The following is an 18273-nucleotide window of genomic DNA, read 5'->3' as shown; positions in this document are numbered from 1 at the left end:
GACCCGCCCAGGCGCCAAGCAGCCACCACTCGACCGACCCGGGCCGCCAGCTGGGCTGGACGCCGCCACCGGGCGGCGGGCGGTGGTCGGCCGCAGAGGGCACCCCAGCGACCCTGCCCGCTACGACCCGCAGCAATCTATGACCCGCCGCCACCCACGGCTGAAGCCCCGCCGCCAGACGACCCGCAGAGCAGAGCGGGCAGTACCGACGATCCAAGCGAGCGGGCCGCGCCACAGTCCAGCCGGCTGGTACGGCCGCTGGGAAGCTACGCAGTCTGCAGATCTGATAAAAGCTGTCCTTAATCTATTGTACATTACTTAGTCATATTGTGCATCTCGTATTCATCCGCACGGTTGCCCGCGAGGTGCGCCGGCGGCGGGCCCGGCGGCGGGGCGTAGTGGTTACCCGTGGCGACCTCCGGGCCGTGCTCGTCGGCGCCCGGTGAGTGCGCGCCGCGCTGATCGGCGTAGTAGTACGTTCCGCCGGTCTGCATGTTGTTCTGGCTCTGCTGGGGCGGTGCCGAGTAGGCCGGCGGCGGCGCGTGGGCGCCGTCCGGGCCGTAGTAGGTGCCGTCCTGCTGGTAGGCGCCGGCGTAGTAGGGCTGGTTCTGGGCCGGCGGCGCCTGGTGGGTGCCGTTGTGCCAGCGGCCCGTACCAGCGAGCCACTGAGTGCCGTACGCCGGCGGCAGGCCAGCCTTAGCCCGACGGCGGTTCTTCGCAAAGCTGGAGTCAGCGGCGCCCGCACTCGGACTTACACGAAGAGCCACATGCAAACGAGGGCTACCAGGACAACAGCGCCGAGGAGGACCCATCGACCCCTGAGGTTAGGCGGCGTCGCAGACACGACTTACCAGTAGTACCTAGTTATTAGCACGGCCGCGCCGGCAACTTACCATCCCGAGCAGTTTCCGTAGTAGTCGCCTGGTGGTCAGCGCTCTGCTCTGGCCGGTCTGGCGACCGAGCGGGGGAACTTACAGTTGCTGGACCAGTAAAACATCGTGGCGGTCGCGGACTGGCTGTGCGCTTGAGCTCGGTTTCGGGGACGAAATTCCGGTAGGTGTCAAGAGTCGAGCGCTTGATCACCGGGGGAAGTGTTAGATTTATGGATGAAATTTGTTGCGATCCCAAGAAAGATCTGGGCGCGAGGCGCAAGTGTCCATTTCCCTTTTGGGTTGATTGCTTGGGAATCGCCCAAAACGACCTCCAATGTACGGCCGGGGAACAGAGACGGCGACCGGAGGCTCGGGACAAAGAACAGCCCGGCACCGCCACGGTGCGGTGTTATGCGCTGCGCCACGCCATGCGAACGCCAAGGCGTCACGCCACCCGAGCCACCGCGACGGGTCTGCGGGTGACGCTGGGAGCTGCGGGGCAGCACCGCCACGCCACAGCTCCGCCACACACCGCCACAGCTCCGCGCACAGCCGCACGCACAGCCGCACGCTGACCACTCGTAGGAACGAATTATATTGCAACGACTACCGCAATTAATACAGGACAAGAAACAAAAGTGTCCAAAACCCGAAACCAAACTCTATGACCCACAAACGTACACCGCCTTTTATTTACGACTTGGACTTGGAGACAAGCCAGCTGAGGACTGCGTCCACGTTGGTGGACTCCTTGGCGGAGATCGAGTAGCACGAGACCTCGCGGTCGTCGACGCTCTTGAGGTCCATGATCTCGATCACGCTGTCGACGTCGTAGGCCTCGGGCAGATCATTCTTGTTGCCGAGCACGAGCACGGGAATGCCCTCTAGCGACGGCTTCGAGATCAGGGCCTCAAACTCCATGCGGGCGATCGTCAGCGTGGCCGGGTCGGCCGAGTCGACGATGAAGAGGATGGCGTTGACGCCCTTGCAGTAACGCTCCCACATGGAGCGAAACCGCGGCTGTCCGCCGAGATCCCAGCTGCGGTCAGCGCGGCCGGCGCGGGACGTACCATTTGATTGTGACGCGGCCCTTGCGGACCTTCTTCATCGAGAAGCCTATGGTGGGAATCGAGCTGGCGGTCAGCGTGTACGCGACAGCACGTACTCAGATGTGAAGTTGCCGCCCCCCAGCACGCGCAGCAGCGACGTCTTGCCGGCGTTCTGGAGTCCGAGGATCGTCACGTCCATCTCGGACGACCAGAAGAGCGAGACGAGGTACTCGTAGAACCGGTAGAACAGCGAAGCCATAGTGTCTGCGGTCAGTAAGTGGCTGTGGAGGTGGCTGTGTGGCGTGCGGCGTGCGGCGCTTGTGCGACGTTGTGCGGCGTGCGGCTCGTGCGGCTCGTGCGGCTCGCTGCCCCAGGCTCGTGCGGCGCGCCAGTCTGTGCGGCGCGTGTTGACGTACGACTCGCTGACGTGCGGCTCGGACGGCCCAGCTCACGACCACCGTCAGCCGCCGCGGAACCACCAGTTCGGAGCCGCCGCAGCCGTCCAGACTTGCCACCGAGCCGAGACGCGCGAGGCGCGCCCACACGTGCGGTCCGCCGACGCCAGGGCGACTCCGCCACGGCCACGCCACGGCCAGCGTCACAGCGCAGCCGTGCGTTGGCGCGTCGTCGGGCTTGTGCCGTAGCCGACGTAGCCGACGTCGCCGGCGTCGCCGGCGTCGCCGGTGTCGTCGGCGTCGTCAAACACCGGCCTTCGGAGTCGCCCGCGGCGGCGGCGGCGGCGCCGTTCCCGCCCGCTACCGTCGGCTACGGCGACTCAGCCACGCTGAGACACCGTAACTGTCGTTCACGGGCCACGGCAGACTCTGGCAGCCGTCGGGTACCGCCAGCCGCGTCGTCGCGTCGTTTGGTGGCCCATTCAAGCCAGCCAGCCACCCACCGCCAGAGCGCTCAGCGGTTGCACGGCCCGTCCGCAGCCGCCAGCAGCCGTGCGGGGTGTCGGTATCGGCCAGGCCGGCCGGCAGTAGCATGCGGCCACCCCCAGGCCAGCCCACCCCCCCGCTGCCGCTACCGTCGTGTCCGCGCATGGCCCAGTTCGCATGCCGATCAGACGTCCAGCGCCCGCCGCAGTCCCCGGGCCGGTCCAAGGCAGCAGCTCGACCGGGCGCATGCCCGCGGCCGCCCAGTCGTCCCGCGCCGGCCGGTCTCCGGAGCTCGTCCGGCCGCATTCGCCGTCCATCTTCGGCCGCTCGTGCACGTCCATTCGGCGGCCGCGCGCGCCCGGCCTTGCAGCCACAGCCGCGCAGCCGCAGCCGCACGCTCACAGCGCCCCTACCAAGTCCGTACCTCAGTCCAGCTACCGAGCCGGGGTGTGTAGTCGAGAAGCCGTGTGCTGATTCTAGAAACGTTGTCGGGAGGCCCGTTCGGTGTGGAAAGATTAGTGGTGAAAGTGGAGATCGTCCACACCACTAAGCTGTCAAACGTCACGGCCTCTACATCTACGGGCCGCACGGACGCCGGCGCGGCCGGCATGGCTGCGGGCATGCGGCCGACGGCGTCTGCTGCACGACCGCCGGCCGCTGGCTGCGTGGGCGCGGCGTGCAGTCTTGGACGTTGCCGGTGGGCCTTATCGGCGGCGATTATCGTAGCTCATCTGGAGCGCCATAAAAGGGCGGTCTTCGCCGTTGGGCCCGCAACACACGCGCACCAGTGCACGCGTGAGCTTTGCGGAGTCCGAGGCCTTGCGAGAGCGAGCACCGACGCAGAGGAGCGTGTCCAGCTTCCTGCTTGCTGCCCGAGCAGCAGCACTTGGCCCCGAGTCTTGGCGCAGCGCGCGGCAGAGCCCGGCCAGAGCACCGTCCAACGCCCGACGGGCGCAACCTGCCGAGCCAGCCTGCGAGCGGCGAGCGGCGAGCGACGGCGAGCGGCACGACCAGCAGAACAGCGTGCGCGGGCAGCCGACGCACGCGTGCAGAGCCCCGCCCGGACCCCGCGCGGCGTCCGCGACAGCGACACCGACCCGTGCACTCCGGACGCACACGACTACACGCACCGGTCCCAGCGAGCCACCAGCTGGAGGAGAGCATGGCGGCCGTGGCGCTGGCGGCGACAGGTGTGACCCAGCTGCTCAAGGCGGGTAACGGGTCGACAGAAAAAATTGCGCTCAGCGGCCAGGAAAACCAGCCCGAGCGACGCGCAAGCCGAGCAGGACCAGACGGACAGACGCGAGCAGCGGCCGGCACGCTCACGTACGCGGCCGGCAGTACCAATAGTCAGGCGCGCGGTGACAAAACCGGCGCAGGCCTATCAGGAGGGGGTGTGATAACCTCGTCGCGGAGCCGGTACACGGCAGTCGCAGCGGCAGCAGCGGCCGCAGTCGAGCGCGAACCGCGCACGGTCACCGAGTTCGGGTGGCTGTGGACGTTTGTGAGCAAACGGCGACGACGGCGCAACCAGGGCGCACGGCGCGCGGAACGGTTGTTTGTGGACGAGCTGGACGAGTACGAGACCGAGACGGTGCGGGCGGCGGCGGCGGCCGCTGCGGCCGCGGAGCACGCGCCAGGGTCGCCGATGGCAGTGGAGGGCGCGGAGGGCGCTGAGGGCGCTGAGGGCGCGGACGCCGCAGACGGTGCGGCTCAAGGCGCGGACGCGGCCTCGCGCGGGGACGAGGCGCAGGAGGCGCACAGTGCGGCGCAGTCGCCGGAGCCGCCCGCGGTCCCGCCGCGGCCCGCCGCGGTCGCCGCCGTGCTCGCACGTGAGCCCTCCGCGGGCACGACCACGCCCGGAACGCCCGCTGAGACACCCGCGCTGACGCCCGCGTCGACACCGGCGCCGGAGGAGGATGAGGAGTCGTGGAACGACGGCCTGCGGCTCTGGAACGAGCGTCGGCGCGCCTGGACAGCGGTCCCGGCCACGCCGCCGCGCCGCCTGTACCCGCTGCCCAACGGGCGCCCGGCCGAGGCCATTGGCGAGGCGTCGTATCCTCGGATCTACGACCTGCTGGTCATGCAGGGCCGGCGGCTGAAGGAGCCGCTGAACCTAGCGCTGGCGCTCAAAATCATGCACGCCGGCTGGGTCGAGACCGGACAGTGGCCGCCGCAGGCGGCCCCGCCGGAGCCATCGATCGCCAAGAAGAAGCGGTGGCGGCTTTTGGCGTAACACATGTACACATATAGCATACGGAATGGCATGACGATTAACGTTATAGCTGTGGCGCTCTGGGGCGTGGCTGCCGAACGGACGTGCGGACGGCCGCATGACTGCCGGAGACAGCTACCGCCACGGCGGTGCCGCTCGAGTCCACCAATAGTGAGTGCGGCGCCCCTGCAAGAGACTGTGCGCCACAGCGGCTATATGCATGTCGGGCCCGTTGGGTGAGCGTCCTGCAGCGGCCCCGTCGAGAGTTGCTGTCTTGGGCAGGTGAGCGGTCGTCCGCAGAACGCGTCTGCACTGAGCCACCGCCAGGGGGCGTTGCGGTGCGTTTTGCGGGCCGCCGTAGGCCTGCCGAAGGCAGCAACCCTCGGCGGAGTGGCCGGAAGGACAACTGCATGTAGCCGCAGTGGCGCATGGTGGCGTATAGCCGCAGCGTGGCGCATAGCCGCCGGCGCACCAGGCGTCGGCGTCGTCGGCCGTCGGGTCGACCGTCGGCCGATCCGCTACTTGCCGTCGACCAGACGCATGGTCTCCTCCAGCGCGCTGATCTCGACCTCCATAATCTCGGCCCAGTTCTGGATATCGCCGGCCTCCTTGAGCGCGATGGTGGCGCGGTCAGCCAGCTCCTCCCACTTCTTGGCGTCGCGCGTGTTGGTGTTCTGGATCTGGCTGTGGATGAACTTGCACTGGTTCGAGATGTGTTTGGCGTTGCCGTGGACGGACGTAATGCTGGGGTCAGCGCAGCCGGCAAGCGACGTACCCCTGCCGCAGGTCGCGGCCAATGTACTGCGTCAGGCCCTGCAGGTCGCGATAGCACTCGCGGCGCTCGGCGGCTGTGGTCAGCACGGCGGGGCCGCTACGTACCGCTCATCTTGGCCGACATGTCGTCGGGACGGGGTGGAGCTGGGAGTGAAGAAGTAGCGCCGCAGTTTGAGCGGCCGCCACAGGGCACATACGTGCACCGCCACAGTAGGCAGCAGCAGAAAGGTTTATTACGTCTACAGGATGTTGTCTTCCTCCTCCTGGATCGAGTTCTTGATGCGCAGCAGCACCGTCGTCTTCCACTTGTCGAGCTTGGCGAACTGGTCGAACTGGAAGATTTGGTCGGTGAAGCGCTCCTGGTCGCCGTCCTCGACCGACTGAGTGATGTCGCGCAGCAGGTTGAACTCGCGCGTCTGGAAAAACGACGGGTCCATCTCGGCGTACTCCTCGAGCGCGCGCTTGGCGGCGACAACGTCCTTGTTGGCCAGGTGGCACAGGCCGGCCTTGAAGAAGTACTCCTTCAGGCTCCACTTGGTCAGGTGGTTGTTGAGACTGTTGCCGGCGACAAGCTCGAACTTGGCGACCGCGCGCGCGTAGTCCTCCTGCAGCGCGGCGATCTCGGCCACCTTGAGCCAAGCCTTGTTGGCGAGTCTGGAGTCAGCGGGGTCGGACAGTGACTTACGCCTCGGCCTGGTCGTTCGAGAGCCACTCGGCGGCCTCGTCGTAAGCGTCCATGGCGCGGTTGAGGTCGTTGAGCTCCGTCTCGTACAGGGCAGCCAGGTCCTGCTTGTACGTGGCCGCGCGGCGGAACTGGCCGCGCTGCGAGAAGAGCATGATCGCCTGGATCAGCACACGCGCGGCCTCTGGGTCGTCAGCACGTCCACGCAGGTACTACCTTCGGGGTCACTCTTGCGGTACGACTTGTAGGCCTCGATATACGTCGTGGCCGCCTCGTCCTTGGACTCTGACTTGAGCTGCATCTGCGCGGCCTTCTCGAACGTCTTGCCGGCGGTAATCACTGCGGTCAGCGCGGCTGTGGAACCGACGTACTGTCTTTCTCGAGCCGGAACGCGTTCGCGGCCTCGATGTACATGTCTCCGGCGTCCTCGAACCGCGAGCTGCTGGCGAAGAAGCCAAACGGCCCCGTCGAGGTGGCCTTCTTGTCGGCCTGGCGTCAGCGCGGCGTGGGCGGGACCTACCTTGGCCAGAAGCGAGCGGGCGTCCGACATGGCGTCTGGAGTCAGCGGCGGCGGCACCGGACCTACCTGTGTGAGTTGCGCTGGCGATGTTGCGCTGGGCGATCTGCCGGTGCGATGTCGACCGTGGAGTCCACTGGCCGACTGGAAACAGACCCGCTGAGACGGCCGGGTAAGCACAAAGATTGCGCGGCGCACATTTAGTGCTTCAAGCGTCCCGTGCCGTGCCACTTGTGCGTGTCCGGTGGCCCGCACGCGAACGCCGGGCGAGCCGGCGGCGACAGCGAGCCGTATGACGCGACCCTGTGGCAAGAAGCCGCACGCGCTGCGGCGTGCCGATCAGAGTCACCGCCACGGCAGCGAGCGGCGTTATCGCGGCGGACTGAGATGGCACAGCCGCGCCCGGCACCTGCCGATACGATGGTCCGTGCTGGCGAGAGGGGCTGTTGCCGGGTACCATCGCTTATGCAGGCGCTCGCTACGACCCGGCGAGCCTGGAGGCGGGCCGGTGGGCTGGTGGGGCGAAAAACGGAGGGGGCAGACAAAAAAAAAAAAGGTATGCTCTCCAGCAGGGGCTCGAACCCTGGACATTTCGGTGGTCTTGTAACCATTATCGTAAAAGCCGAACGCTCTACCGACTGAGCTACAAGAGACGAGCATGGCTAATTTTAGTTTGACCGCGTGTAAGTTCGCTGCCGGCCGCGCAGGGGGCCGCAGCCGCAGCCACGCGCAGCCACGCGGCGCGCGCCGCCGCAGGCGCGCGCCGACGGCGCCGGCCGCCTGATGCAAGCACCCGCAGAGACGCGCGCCGCCGTGGCGGCGACGCCACCGTGCGCGGCATGCGGCTGCGGCCGAGGTCACGTGAGGCCTGCGCGGTCCTTTTTTCTTCAGATCGCACAGGCCACGACACCGACCAGCCGGCTCGATCGCACCTCCGAGGCCGCCCAATTGAGTCCGTTTACCGTCGCGGCCAGATCCGCGAGTCCTGTCCCCGCCCCCGCCCCACGCGGGCTCACGTGTTGTCGCCGCCCGGCCCTGACCAAGCCCGGCCCTCCGCGCCGCCCGGCCCGCGCGCCCCGTTGTCGGCTCTTCTGTCCCCGGCGCTCCCCGGGCCGTCGCAATGTTTGACGAAACGTTTACGGTCGAAGACCGCGACTATGACTCGCCGTTCCTCAAGTACAAGCGCCAGCGGCAGGCGCCAAACCGGACCCGCGTCGTCGGCCTGATCGCAGTGCTGTTTGTGATCGGTCTCTGCTTCCTGGCGCTGTCGGCGCCGTCGCACGCCAAGAAGCCTGCGGGCGTGGGCGCCAAACCGTCGGTGGCGCCGCTGGCCCGTCGGCAGAAGAAGATGTACTGCGACCCGGATCCGAAGCGCGAGAACGCGACGCTGGTGATGCTCGTGCGGTAAGTGCGCGCGCGGGCGTGCTGACGGCAGCAACTACGAAGTCGACGACGCGCTGGCAAGCATGCGCCAGATCGAGGACCGGTTCAACAAGCGGTTCCGGTATCCGTGGGTGTTCCTGAACGACGAGGAGTTCACGGAGGACTTCAAGCGGCTGACGACCGGGATGGCCTCCGGCGACACGTACTACGGCCAGGTCCCGGCCGAGGAGTGGACGTGGCCGGAGCACATCGACCGGGAGCACGCGCACGAGCGCATGCGCCAGATGGAGGCCGACGAGGTCATCTACGGCGGCTCGCTGACGTACCGGCACATGTGTCGGTACAACTCGGGCTTCTTTTTCCGGCACGACCTGCTCAACATGTTCGACTTCTACTGGCGCGTGGAGCCCTCGGTCGAGTTCTACTGCGACATGCTCTAGTAAGTGCGCGCGCGGCGGCGCTGACGGCAGCGACCCGTTCAAGTTCATGAAGGACAACGGCAAGAAGTACTCGTTCGTGATTGCCATGCCCGAGTACCCGCTCACGATCCCGACGCTGTGGGAGACGACACAGGAGTTCGCGCGCAAGTACCCGCAGCACATTGCGCCGGACAACGCGGTGGACTTCATTGTCGACGGCGGGCGCGGGCTGGACGGCGAGTTCAACTCGTGCCACTTCTGGAGCAACTTCGAAATCGGCGACCTCAACTTTTTCCGGTCCGAGGCGTACCTCAAGTACTTCGAGTTCCTCGACCAGGCCGGCGGGTTCTACTACGAGCGGTGGGGCGACGCGCCGGTGCATTCGCTGGCGGCCGCGCTTCTGCTGCGCAAGGACGAGATCCACCACTTCGCGGACGTCGGCTACAAGCACAGCCCGTGGATGCGCTGTCCGTCCGACGACGAGAGCCACTTCTCGGGCCGTTGTCTGTGCAACCGCCACGAGAGCTTTGACGAGCACGTGTACTCGTGCCTGCCGCGGTGGTTCAAGATCTCGGGCCGCAGCGCCGGCTCGATGCCGTACCACGGCGACCGCTACTAGCGGCAAAAGTTTTGCTGATAGAATGCATTTGTACCATCACTTGTCGGCGCCGCCGTCGACACGCTCGTCGAGGACGTAGTACGGGCCCTCGCGACGGGCGGCCAGCGCGGCCGGCTGCCAGGACTCAGCCTCGCCGGGCTCGTCCAGGAGCTCGTCAAAGACAAGCGGCTCGGGGTCGGCCCCGAGACGCACGAGCGGCTCGTACGCGGAGGCGTCGCAGTCCTGGACGTGGTCGACAAAGACGGCCTGGCGCCGGAGGTCCATGATCATGCTCTGCTCGTCCTCGGCCGACGTGGGGTACTCGAGCCCGCCCTGCTTGAGAAGCGACCGCAGGAGCGCGGGGTTGATGTCCTTGTGCATTTCCTCGGGGTCGAGGTGCGGCAGCAGCGACTCGAGCGACCAGGTTTCGGCGGCGACGGCTGCGTCGATCTCTTCGTCCGAGTTGAGCCGCCGGGGGCGCGAGGTGTAGCCACGCGACCAGCGCGCGGCGGGGGCGGCGGAGACAAGAGGGCGTCTGGCCGGCTGGACGGCAGCCGGAGCGACGGCCGGCTGGGCGACGGCCGGCCGGACGGCCGCCCGAACCGTGCTGCAGGCACGCAGGACTCTGAACATAAGGGCTCGCGGCGAATCGGGACCGGCTGTCGTTGCACAATTGCAGATCACGGCTGGCGGATGCGACTGGCCGGTGCGACTGGCAGGTGCGCGGCAGACTCTCGGCGACAGATCTGCGGCAATGCGGCTATATGCCAGCGCCTGCAGATTTTCAGTGGTGCGGCTCGTGATGTTCCGGGTAACTGTGCGACGCGTTCACCACCGCCCGCACGCGTTCTCAGCGGCACCAACGCAAGGTCACGCCCACGCGTGACTGGCTGCGCGATTCGAGGGCGGACAACTGTGTGAGTGCCGGGCGCGGGATGCGCGGTGGACAGGGCATGGTCACAGACGGCTGCGGATGGCCGCGGATGGCTGGCGGCGGCGCGAGGAGGATTGTTTGATAGCTGCTTGATAGACTGCTCTTGCCTCTGGACGCGGTCTGGCTGTCGCCCTTCGCTCTGCGTGTCCTCTGCGTGCACCCTGCGTGCAGTCCTGCGTGCCACCATGCGCTCTGCCCTGCGCGCCGCGCGATCGACTCTGCTGACCCCAGACCGTACAATGAACCTGGCCAGAGATGCCCAAATCCGAAGGCTACATCTCGGACTCGGAGGCCTACAGCGACAGCGACTGCTCCGACACAGCCGATGAGCTCGAGCACGACGAGCTGGCGTTTCTGCCGGCGCGCCGGACAGCGTCGGCCACGGTTCTGCCGTTCCGGTCGACGCCCGATCTCCTGCGGGCGGCGGCGGAGTGCCTGGACAGTTTGCCACGGCCGCCCCGCGACAGTCTGCGCGACAGCATGTGGTCGCTGCCCGACTCGCAGATGCCGGACACCGTCGAACCGGACGCGGCGGAGTCGGACGCCGAGACTGTACGGTCGGCGCGGGCGCCGCCGACGTCTACGACCGGTCCCTCGGTCGGCCAAGAGCCGACGTCTTCGCCGCTGTCGAGCCTGCACAGCGACGACTTTGATTTCTCGAGCCAGTCGCTGCCGTCGGACCTGGCGGAGATCATTTCGCGGGCAAAGGAGCGGGCGGCCGGGCCCGAGGGCTCCGCGCAGGGGTCGGTCCAGGCGGTGGACGCGGCGCATGCAGCGGCTGATGCGCCTGTCGAGCCGCCACGCGGCGTCTACGACATGGCCGGCTACGACACGCCCATCGACCCGCCAATGATCCCTCCGGAGCTGACCGGGCCCGAGTTTGCCCCGCGGCACTTCTTCCGCCAGCGCACGGCCCGGCAGCTCAACCCGTACCAGGTGGAGCGGCAGATCTACGAGCTACAGCTCAAGCGGCGGGGCATCAAGCCTGTGCGCGTGGCGACGGACCTGCGGATCAGCCGCAACGCCGGCGCAGACGATTCGCAGTTCAGCCCGGCGACGTCGCAGGCGGACGGGTCGTCGCAGCTGTCGCGGGTGACGGCCACCACGGCCATGACGGCCACAACAGCCACGCCCACGACGGCTACGGCCACGGCGGCCGCTGCTACCACGCCCCGCGCCGAGTCCGACGTGTACGCGCTGACGCCGGATGCCGGCGCCCTGCATCGACGACTCGAGCCCAAACGGCGGCGGATCACCGAGTCGGAGGCCGCCGACTCCCTGGCGCCAGCCACGCCGACCACGCCGGCCACGCCGGCCACGCCGACCACGCCGACCACGCCGCGTGCCGGCCCTGTCAGCGACTCGGACGAGTCGCTGCCGTCGTCGTCCGAGCTCGAGCTCGAGCTCGAGCGGTTCAAACGGCGCGTTCGCGGCGTCCTGCCGCCGTCGTTTCTCACGCTCGAGCTGGCCAACCAGCAGCGGCCGCGCCCAACGCCGACACGGCGAGCCGCGGCCGACGACGTCGTCCGCAAGGGCGTCGCCCGGCGCAAGCTTGGCGGCTCGCGGCTGCGCGACGCCGTCTCGACGAATTTCCTCGGCGACTCGGAATCAGACACGGACACTGCGGCCACACCGCACAAAGTACAGACACGGCTGCCGGCGACAGCGCCGGTGGTCATCGACGACGACAGCAGCGCGGCCGAGGACGGCCACGTCGACCCGATGCTGGACCGCACCCGGCGCCGCGCCAGCACGCAGCCGCGCAAGGACAGACGGCCGCGCGACCGCGCGCGCCACGAAAACCGCGACAAGCGGCCACGGCGGCCACGGCCGCGCCGGCCGCCCATCGGCGTTATCGACGCGTTCATGGCGCACACGCGGCACGAGCCGTCGTCGCCGCCACGGTTCATGCGGATTGCTACGCGGACAGCGGCGCGACGGCGGCAGTCCGGCCGCGCGCCGTACGCGCCCAAGATCTTCGATTTCGACGACTCGGACGACGGACTGTCGGTGAACGCCGTGATCGAGCAGTGGCGGGCCGGCACTCACGCCGCGTTTGAGTCGGCCGGCATGGCGTACGTGGCCGATCCCGCTGCGGTTCCGCCGAGCGTGCCGCCGACCGAGCCGGGCTCGCCGGTTCGCGAGCTGGCGGCCGCGACGGCCGAGGCAGAGCGCGAGCCCGAAAAGCCCGTCCGCCGGAAGCTGCCGCCCGGCGTGATTGCCATCGTGCCGTCCAAGGACGGCCACGCGCCGTACCGGCCGCCGCTGCAGCCCATGCGGCCGGCAGACAACATGGTCGAGTCGGGCGAGTACGTGCGGCGGCCGCGGCGGCGACAGCAGCGGATCGACGACGTTCTGGCCGCCCCCAGCCGCCAGGCCGAGCGCACGCGGGCCGTGTCGCCGTCGGCCGAGTCGACCGTGTCGACGGCGACGCGGCGGTCGCGCAAGGAACGACGGCCGCGGCAGCTGCTGCGACAGACACGCGTGCCGGACTTTCGGCTGCAGCTGGCGCCGGTGGTCGAGGAGGAGAGCGCGACGCCGCGGGCCACGCCGCGGGTCGCCCCGGCCACTCCGACGGCCGCTCCCCTGGTGCCCGCTCCGGCTGCTGCCGCTGCGGCGCCGACCACGAAGCACTTCACCTTCCTCGTCCAGAACTACACGGCCACGTTCGACGTGTTTCCGCTGCGCGAAGGCACCCGGCTGGCCGCCAGCACGTTTGTCGGCCGCGGCGGGCTCGCCGGAGCGCTGAGCACGGCCAAACGCCCGCGGCTGGCCCCGGTCGAGCCCCGGTTCTTTTCGTTTGCGACCGTCGGCCGCACGCTGCTCTGGCGCGGCGTCTCCGGAGCCGTCCTGAACGAGCTCGAGGCCTCGTTCGAGCTCGTGCTCGACTGGGCCCTGGCCGCACAGCACGGCCGCGACAGCACCGACGCCGCCGGCGCCGACGCGTACGGGTTCCTGGGCTTCTTGGCCGACTACGTCGGCGCGGTGGTCGCGTCCGAGTCGGCCGAGACGGTCGCCAGCGTGGCCGCCGTCGTCCGGCGGCAGACAGCCCGGGTCACGGACCTGTTCACGCAGTTCCACGGCCGGCTGACGGCGTACTCGGACCTGGCGTTCTACCTGCTGGCGTTCCAGGTCGTCTACCTGCACCAGCTTCGTGCTCTGACGGACGACGGCCCGTCGCTGGACCGCGAGTTTGCGACCGCCGGCCGGCTGCTGGTGCAGCTGCTGCTCAAGTACGGCATCGAGGACGTGTGCCAGTTCGTGCGACGGTTCCGGCACCGCATCGACCTCGACGTCGACCGCCAAACGGCCGGCTACCTCGAGCTCTGGCTGATGGCCATCCACACGTTCGACAGCAGCGCGGCGCTCGACGACCGCCGGCCCACGCCGCCGTTCTGGACGGCGCTCGGCGCTGCCGTCGGCGTCGACGTGTCCGAGACCGGCGCGACAGACGTCGAGGAGTACGAGCGCGTGTGGTACGCCACGCTGGCGATGTGCCCGCTCTACCAGTTCTCGGTGGAGGGCCGGTACGAGCGGGACCGGGCGTGCGCCAACTGGGGCGTCGTCGAGCGCGTGATGGACAGCCTGGTGGCGTACGCGCGCACGAACGCGGCCGGCGGGTCCTCGGCCGCGTTTGTGTCGTACGCGCGGGCGTGCTTCGTGCGGTGCCTGGCGCTCACGCTGACGTGGAAGTGGCCCGGGTCCAAGCCCGTGGCCACCAAGATGTACCGGCTGTTTGCCGAGCGCGCGCTCGAGAACCTCGAGGCCGACGGCGGCAACGACCTGCCGGACTTTCTGCGCAGCCGCGAGCGCAGTCTCGAGCCCGCCGCGGCCGACACGGTCTTCCACGTGTTTCTCAAGTACCTGGCCGCGCTGATCGGCGAGCACGCCGGGCCGGACGCCCGGCGGGTGCTGCCCGGCCTGATCGGGCTCGTGACACCGCTGAACGGCCGCGTGTACCCGCGCACGCAGGAGATCCGCGTGGCCCAGCTCGAGGCGCTCGAGAACCAGTACGCGCTGCTGCTGACGCTGGTGTGGGCGGCGCCGCCGGCGCTGCGGCCGACCGTGGGCCATCTGCGCGACGTGATCGTGCTCGGCCAGTCGCACGCGCAGGCGCGCATCCTGTCGGTCAAGGCGTGGTGGGCGCTGGTGCGCCTGCAGCTCGCCGACGGCGCCGATCTGGCCGACGCCGTCGACTGGTACGACGCGCTGCTGCGGTACAGCCTGGGCGACATGCTCGAGCTCGAGCGCCCGGCGCACGGCGTTGGTCTGGACGAGCTGCGCCGGCGGCGGCTCAATCTGCGCGGCTGCGAGGGCCTCCTGCGCGACACGCTCAAGTTTCTCCGCATGGTCCTGGCCGCCGACGACGTGCGCACGCCCGACCAGGCCCGGCAGCTGCTCACGCGCGGCCTGGCCGACGTGCTCACGCATGGCCAGGCACTGCCGGAGCGCGTGCGCGTCGAGGCCGTCGACGTGGTCGACGCCGTTGTTGGCCTGTGCGAGCGGCTGCTGGCGCCGGCGCCGGCGCCGGCGGTCCAGCCGGACAGCGTGGACGAGTACGCCGACGACAGCCTCGAGGCGGACCTGCTCGAGCACGAGCACGCGGCGTGGCTGCGCGAGACGGGCGCCGTGCTCGCCGCGGCCGTGGCCGACGCGGTCCTGGCGCCGTACCACCAGCTGCTGTCGGATCTGATCGGCACGGCCGACGCCGTGGCGGACGAGACCGTCCGCCGGACGATCGCCGTGTGGGCGCGGCTGGCGCGCTTCCTCGTCGCCACGGGCTACAAGGACTGGTCGTTCTTCCTCGAGGGCCGGGCCGCGTGGAAGTGGTTTGCCGAGTGCGCGCGCAAGGACCAGTACGCGCGCGTGTGGACGGCCGCGGTGGCGCCGCACGAGCCGCACGACGTGCGGCTCGGCACGTGACGTATATAGTCCTCTGCAGACTTTTTGTCCCCCATGTCTGGCAACCGCTTCTTCCTGACCACGGTGCCGCCGCTGCTCGCCGTCGCCGGCGGCGTGTACTCTGGTAAGTCGTCTGCGATCGCGCTGACGCAGGCTACGCGTTCTTCATGCCGCTGATCGAGGAGCAGCAGGCTGCGGCCGCCGCAGAGGCTGCAGCAAAGTCCGACAAGGCCGACGCGTCCGACGCGCCCGCGCCTGCGCCCGCGCCTGTCCCGCCCGAGGCCAAGTCGGCCAAGTAGCGCTGTACATATGAATGCATTCGCCGTGCGGCCCGTCACTAGGACGCGCGTGCTGCGCTTCCGCGCGGCTGTATGCCGCCGCGGTTGTGCGGCTATGCGCCATCTCTGCTGCGGCTATACGCCACGCCGGCCCGGGGCCATCCAGCCACGACGGTCGCGGCCGGAGGCTCGCCGTGGCTGTGCAAGGAGCCTGCGGCGGCGACTCCGTCGGCGTGCGCCGTGCGGGCGGCGGCTGCGGTCAGCCGCGGCTATATGCCACACGCGAGCCCGTCGAGGATGAGCTGCGGGCGCCCCAGCGGCTATGCGCCACGCCAGCGGCTATACGCCACAGTACGCCTGTCTGGAGGGCAGCCGCCCAGATGGAGTTGCCGCCGGGGGCTCGCTGGCCGGCGCACTGTAGCGAGTCGACGCCGGCGCTTGGCGGCGGCAGCACAGCACCGTCAAAGCGGCTATGCGCCACGCCAGCGGCTATACGCCACGGCACGCCTGTCTGGGGCCGCCCCGGACGGAGTGCCGCCGCTGGCCGGGGTCGCTGCCGGCGCAGTCTACGGATCTCTGGGCGATTCGGAGCCGCCGGTGCGGCGGCGCAGGCGCGCCACACCAGCTGCGCCACAGAGCCGCGGACGGTCCCAGTGGCTGTGCCGCAGCCGCACGGCGTGCGGCGGCGGCTGCTCCGAGTGGGACTGGGAGTTCGCGATAGCCGGGTAACGCTGATTGTGGCCTTGTTCGGGGGCCGCAGCAGCCAACCGCCAATGGCTGCAGCAGGACCAGAGCCGGCCTCCGTGCCCGGCAAGGAGCGGACGCGACTGTTTGCGGCGTTTTGGATATTCGGACTGATCAACAATGTGCTGTACGTGATCATTCTGTCCGCGGCGCTGGACCTGGTGGGCCCGACGGTGCCCAAGGCCACAGTGCTCCTGGCGGACGTCATGCCGTCGTTCGTGCTCAAGGTGGTCGCGCCGTTCTTTGTGCACCTGATTCCGTACCGGTAAGTGTGCGCGCGGACGCGCTGACGCAGTGTGCGGATCTTTATCCTGGTTGCGCTGTCGCTCGTGGGCATGGAGATGATTGTCTTCACCGAGTCGATCGGCGCACGGCTCTTTGGCGTGGCCCTGGCCTCGGCCTCGTCGGGCCTGGGCGAGCTGACGTTCCTGGCGCTGACGCACTTCTACCCGCCGGTGACCATGCTCGCGTTCAGCTCGGGCACGGGCGGGGCGGGCCTCGTGGGCAGTAAGTGCAGCGGCGAATCCGACTGACCCAGGCTTCTGCTACCTCATGCTGACGACGTGGCTCCGGCTGAGTGTGCGGCTGACGCTGTTCCTCTCGGGCCTGCTGCCGCTCACGTTCTTTGGCGCGTACTTCTGGCTGCTGCCGCCGCCGGACGCCGGGCTGGCCGCCCAGAGCGGTACGTTCGGCGCCGCGCCGTACGCGCCGCTCGCGGACGAGGAGGTCTCGTTGGCGGACGCCGACACGACGGCGGCGTCCGCCGCGTCCGCCGCGACGGCTGTGCCGGCGTCCTGGGACGACGCTCTGGCGTCGGCCAAGCGCACGCTTGGCCGCCTGCAGCCGCTCGTCGTGCCCTACATGCTCCCGCTCGCGCTCGTCTACATCGGCGAGTACATCATCAACCAGGGCATCTCGCCGACGCTGCTGTTCCCCCTCGACGAGATGCCGTTTGGCGAGTACCGCGACGCCTACGTCACGTACGGCACGCTGTACCAGCTCGGCGTCTTTATCTCGCGGTCGTCGTCGTCTTTCGTCCGCGTCCGCCGGCTGTACGTGCCGGCCGTGCTCCAGCTCCTCAACGTCATCATTCTCACGGCGCAGTCCATGTTTGTCATCCTGCCGAACGTCTACTTCGTCATGGCCCTGATCTTCTACGAGGGCCTCCTCGGCGGCCTGGCCTACATCAACACGTTCCTGCTCGTGTCCGAGCAGACCCCGGTCGAGGAACGCGAGTTTGCCATGGGCGCCGTCGGCGTCTCGGACTCGGGCGGCATCGTCGTGGCGGCCACCATCAACCTCATGCTCGAGGGCTGGCTTTGCGGCTACCAGCAGGCCGCCGGCCGCCCGTACTGCACCATGACCTAGGCAATGCATTTATTCTTCCTCCTCCTCGTCGCCGTCCAGCGCGCGCTTCTCGAACTCGGTCTCGGCCGTGGACGCGCCGCTGCTCGCGATCCGCGCCGTCAGAAACGCGTTGACCGCCGCCTGCGTCTGCACCGCCGCCGTCCGCAGCTCTGCCAGGCTGCCGACTGTTTGCGCCTGCACCGCGGTCTCGGCCCCGCCGGCCGCATACGTAGCCGTGAGCGAGGACATCTGCCGTTAGCACCGTCGTCATATAACCGCTGTGGCGCATAGCCGCCCGCGCCACAGGCTGCCCCGGCGGCCGAGGACGTCGCGGTCAATGGCTTGCGCACCGCCACGGGCGAGCCTCCGGCGGCGACTCCGTCGAGGGTGGCTGCCCTTCGGGGCAGATCATATAGCCGCTGTGGCGCATAGCCGCCCGCGGCCGCACTGCCACGTAGCCTCCGGCGGCGACTCCGACGAGGGTGGCTGCCCTTCGGGCAGACCATATAGCCGCTGTGGCGCATAGCCGCCCGCGGCCGCACTGCCACATAGCCTCCGGCGGCGACTCCGTCGAGGGTGGCTACCCTTCGGGCAGACCATATGGCCGTGTGGCGCATAGCCGCCCGCAGCCACACCGCCACGGCGAGCATCCGGCCGCGGCTCCGCTGGGATCGCTGC

The 18273-nt window shown here is 69.0% G+C and overlaps 10 protein-coding genes and 1 non-coding gene across 11 annotated transcripts; 5 read left to right on the top strand and 6 right to left on the bottom strand.

Moving 5' to 3' along the window:
* Window positions 1–282: 282 nt before the first annotated feature.
* Window positions 283–1312, bottom strand: V1510DRAFT_414432 (protein RCR2). The gene is made up of 5 exons (XM_066933418.1): window positions 976–1312; window positions 894–921; window positions 852–860; window positions 756–818; window positions 283–723 (listed from the first exon to the last, which is right to left on the bottom strand). Exons 1-5 carry the CDS (start codon window positions 995–997, stop codon window positions 315–317), a joined length of 531 nt encoding a protein of 176 aa, XP_066789929.1. The 5' UTR covers window positions 998–1312; the 3' UTR covers window positions 283–314.
* A 139-nt stretch (window positions 1313–1451) lies between these two features.
* On the bottom strand, window positions 1452–2544 carry V1510DRAFT_414425 (P-loop containing nucleoside triphosphate hydrolase protein). The gene is made up of 3 exons (XM_066933417.1): window positions 2038–2544; window positions 1943–2005; window positions 1452–1911 (listed from the first exon to the last, which is right to left on the bottom strand). The coding sequence occupies exons 1-3, from the start codon at window positions 2178–2180 to the stop codon at window positions 1566–1568; spliced, it is 552 nt and encodes a 183-aa protein (XP_066789928.1). The 5' UTR covers window positions 2181–2544; the 3' UTR covers window positions 1452–1565.
* A 1420-nt stretch (window positions 2545–3964) lies between these two features.
* V1510DRAFT_402257 (uncharacterized protein) lies at window positions 3965–5038 on the top strand (the record flags this gene model as incomplete). Its single annotated transcript, XM_066932093.1, has 2 exons — window positions 3965–4016; window positions 4257–5038. 2 exons carry the CDS (start codon window positions 3965–3967, stop codon window positions 5036–5038), a joined length of 834 nt encoding a protein of 277 aa, XP_066789927.1.
* A 14-nt stretch (window positions 5039–5052) lies between these two features.
* On the bottom strand, window positions 5053–5940 carry V1510DRAFT_414419 (uncharacterized protein). Its single transcript, XM_066933416.1, has 3 exons — window positions 5897–5940; window positions 5793–5865; window positions 5053–5761 (listed from the first exon to the last, which is right to left on the bottom strand). The coding sequence occupies exons 1-3, from the start codon at window positions 5913–5915 to the stop codon at window positions 5536–5538; spliced, it is 318 nt and encodes a 105-aa protein (XP_066789926.1). The 5' UTR covers window positions 5916–5940; the 3' UTR covers window positions 5053–5535.
* Window positions 5941–5985: 45 nt separating this feature from the next.
* On the bottom strand, window positions 5986–7147 carry V1510DRAFT_414414 (soluble NSF attachment protein). The gene is made up of 6 exons (XM_066933415.1): window positions 7060–7147; window positions 6994–7028; window positions 6845–6962; window positions 6690–6812; window positions 6477–6657; window positions 5986–6445 (listed from the first exon to the last, which is right to left on the bottom strand). The coding sequence occupies exons 2-6, from the start codon at window positions 7021–7023 to the stop codon at window positions 6031–6033; spliced, it is 867 nt and encodes a 288-aa protein (XP_066789925.1). The 5' UTR covers window positions 7024–7028; window positions 7060–7147; the 3' UTR covers window positions 5986–6030.
* A 404-nt stretch (window positions 7148–7551) lies between these two features.
* On the bottom strand, window positions 7552–7643 carry V1510DRAFT_t86. Its single transcript has one exon. It is a non-coding gene; the product is annotated as a tRNA-Lys (tRNA).
* A 695-nt stretch (window positions 7644–8338) lies between these two features.
* Window positions 8339–9411, top strand: V1510DRAFT_425593 (nucleotide-diphospho-sugar transferase; the record flags this gene model as incomplete). The annotated part of the gene is made up of 3 exons (XM_066935136.1): window positions 8339–8394; window positions 8426–8812; window positions 8844–9411. 3 exons carry the CDS (start codon window positions 8339–8341, stop codon window positions 9409–9411), a joined length of 1011 nt encoding a protein of 336 aa, XP_066789924.1.
* A 9-nt stretch (window positions 9412–9420) lies between these two features.
* V1510DRAFT_414410 (uncharacterized protein) lies at window positions 9421–10167 on the bottom strand. Its single transcript, XM_066933414.1, has one exon. It carries the CDS (start codon window positions 10021–10023, stop codon window positions 9448–9450), a length of 576 nt encoding a protein of 191 aa, XP_066789923.1. The 5' UTR covers window positions 10024–10167; the 3' UTR covers window positions 9421–9447.
* Window positions 10168–11173: 1006 nt separating this feature from the next.
* V1510DRAFT_363155 (Mus7/MMS22 family-domain-containing protein) lies at window positions 11174–15247 on the top strand (the record flags this gene model as incomplete). The annotated part of the gene is made up of 1 exon (XM_066931118.1): window positions 11174–15247. The coding sequence occupies one exon, from the start codon at window positions 11174–11176 to the stop codon at window positions 15245–15247; it is 4074 nt and encodes a 1357-aa protein (XP_066789922.1).
* Window positions 15248–15280: 33 nt separating this feature from the next.
* On the top strand, window positions 15281–15525 carry V1510DRAFT_402251 (uncharacterized protein; the record flags this gene model as incomplete). Its single annotated transcript, XM_066932092.1, has 2 exons — window positions 15281–15350; window positions 15380–15525. The coding sequence occupies 2 exons, from the start codon at window positions 15281–15283 to the stop codon at window positions 15523–15525; spliced, it is 216 nt and encodes a 71-aa protein (XP_066789921.1).
* Window positions 15526–16167: 642 nt separating this feature from the next.
* V1510DRAFT_376064 (batten's disease protein Cln3) lies at window positions 16168–17640 on the top strand. Its single transcript, XM_066931557.1, has 3 exons — window positions 16168–16513; window positions 16544–16755; window positions 16787–17640. The coding sequence occupies exons 1-3, from the start codon at window positions 16278–16280 to the stop codon at window positions 17614–17616; spliced, it is 1278 nt and encodes a 425-aa protein (XP_066789920.1). The 5' UTR covers window positions 16168–16277; the 3' UTR covers window positions 17617–17640.
* Window positions 17641–18273: the final 633 nt, after the last annotated feature.

The sequence above is a fragment of the Dipodascopsis tothii genome, assembly GCF_038497935.1.
Source record: "Dipodascopsis tothii strain CBS 759.85 unplaced genomic scaffold V1510scaffold_9, whole genome shotgun sequence".
NCBI classification, from domain to species: Eukaryota; Fungi; Ascomycota; class Lipomycetes; order Lipomycetales; family Lipomycetaceae; genus Neoaidaea; species Neoaidaea tothii.
This window is presented reverse-complemented; position numbering and strand designations above follow the sequence as displayed.

Coding starts and splice junctions, on each gene's coding strand:
- V1510DRAFT_414419 (XM_066933416.1), bottom strand. Junction 5,762..5,792: donor GGCCGCGACCTGCGGCAGGG/GTACGTCGCTTG, acceptor CGCTGACCCCAG/CATTACGTCCGTCCACGGCA.
- V1510DRAFT_414414 (XM_066933415.1), bottom strand. CDS start 7,023: ATGTCGGACGCCCGCTCGCTTCTGGCCAAG. Junction 6,963..6,993: donor CCCGCTCGCTTCTGGCCAAG/GTAGGTCCCGCC, acceptor CGCTGACGCCAG/GCCGACAAGAAGGCCACCTC. Junction 6,446..6,476: donor TCGAACGACCAGGCCGAGGC/GTAAGTCACTGT, acceptor CGCTGACTCCAG/ACTCGCCAACAAGGCTTGGC.
- V1510DRAFT_414425 (XM_066933417.1), bottom strand. CDS start 2,180: ATGGCTTCGCTGTTCTACCGGTTCTACGAGTACCTCGTCTCGCTCTTC. Junction 2,006..2,037: donor GGCGGCAACTTCACATCTGA/GTACGTGCTGTC, acceptor GCTGACCGCCAG/CTCGATTCCCACCATAGGCT. Junction 1,912..1,942: donor GGCCGCGTCACAATCAAATG/GTACGTCCCGCG, acceptor CGCTGACCGCAG/CTGGGATCTCGGCGGACAGC.
- V1510DRAFT_414410 (XM_066933414.1), bottom strand. CDS start 10,023: ATGTTCAGAGTCCTGCGTGCCTGCAGCACGGTTCGGGCGGCCGTCCGG.
- V1510DRAFT_376064 (XM_066931557.1), top strand. CDS start 16,278: ATGGCTGCAGCAGGACCAGAGCCGGCCTCCGTGCCCGGCAAGGAGCGG. Junction 16,514..16,543: donor GTGCACCTGATTCCGTACCG/GTAAGTGTGCGC, acceptor GCGCTGACGCAG/TGTGCGGATCTTTATCCTGG. Junction 16,756..16,786: donor CGGGGCGGGCCTCGTGGGCA/GTAAGTGCAGCG, acceptor CGACTGACCCAG/GCTTCTGCTACCTCATGCTG.
- V1510DRAFT_414432 (XM_066933418.1), bottom strand. CDS start 997: ATGTTTTACTGGTCCAGCAACT. Junction 922..975: donor GTTTTACTGGTCCAGCAACT/GTAAGTTCCCCC, acceptor GCTGACCACCAG/GCGACTACTACGGAAACTGC. Junction 724..755: donor GTTTGCATGTGGCTCTTCGT/GTAAGTCCGAGT, acceptor CGCTGACTCCAG/CTTTGCGAAGAACCGCCGTC.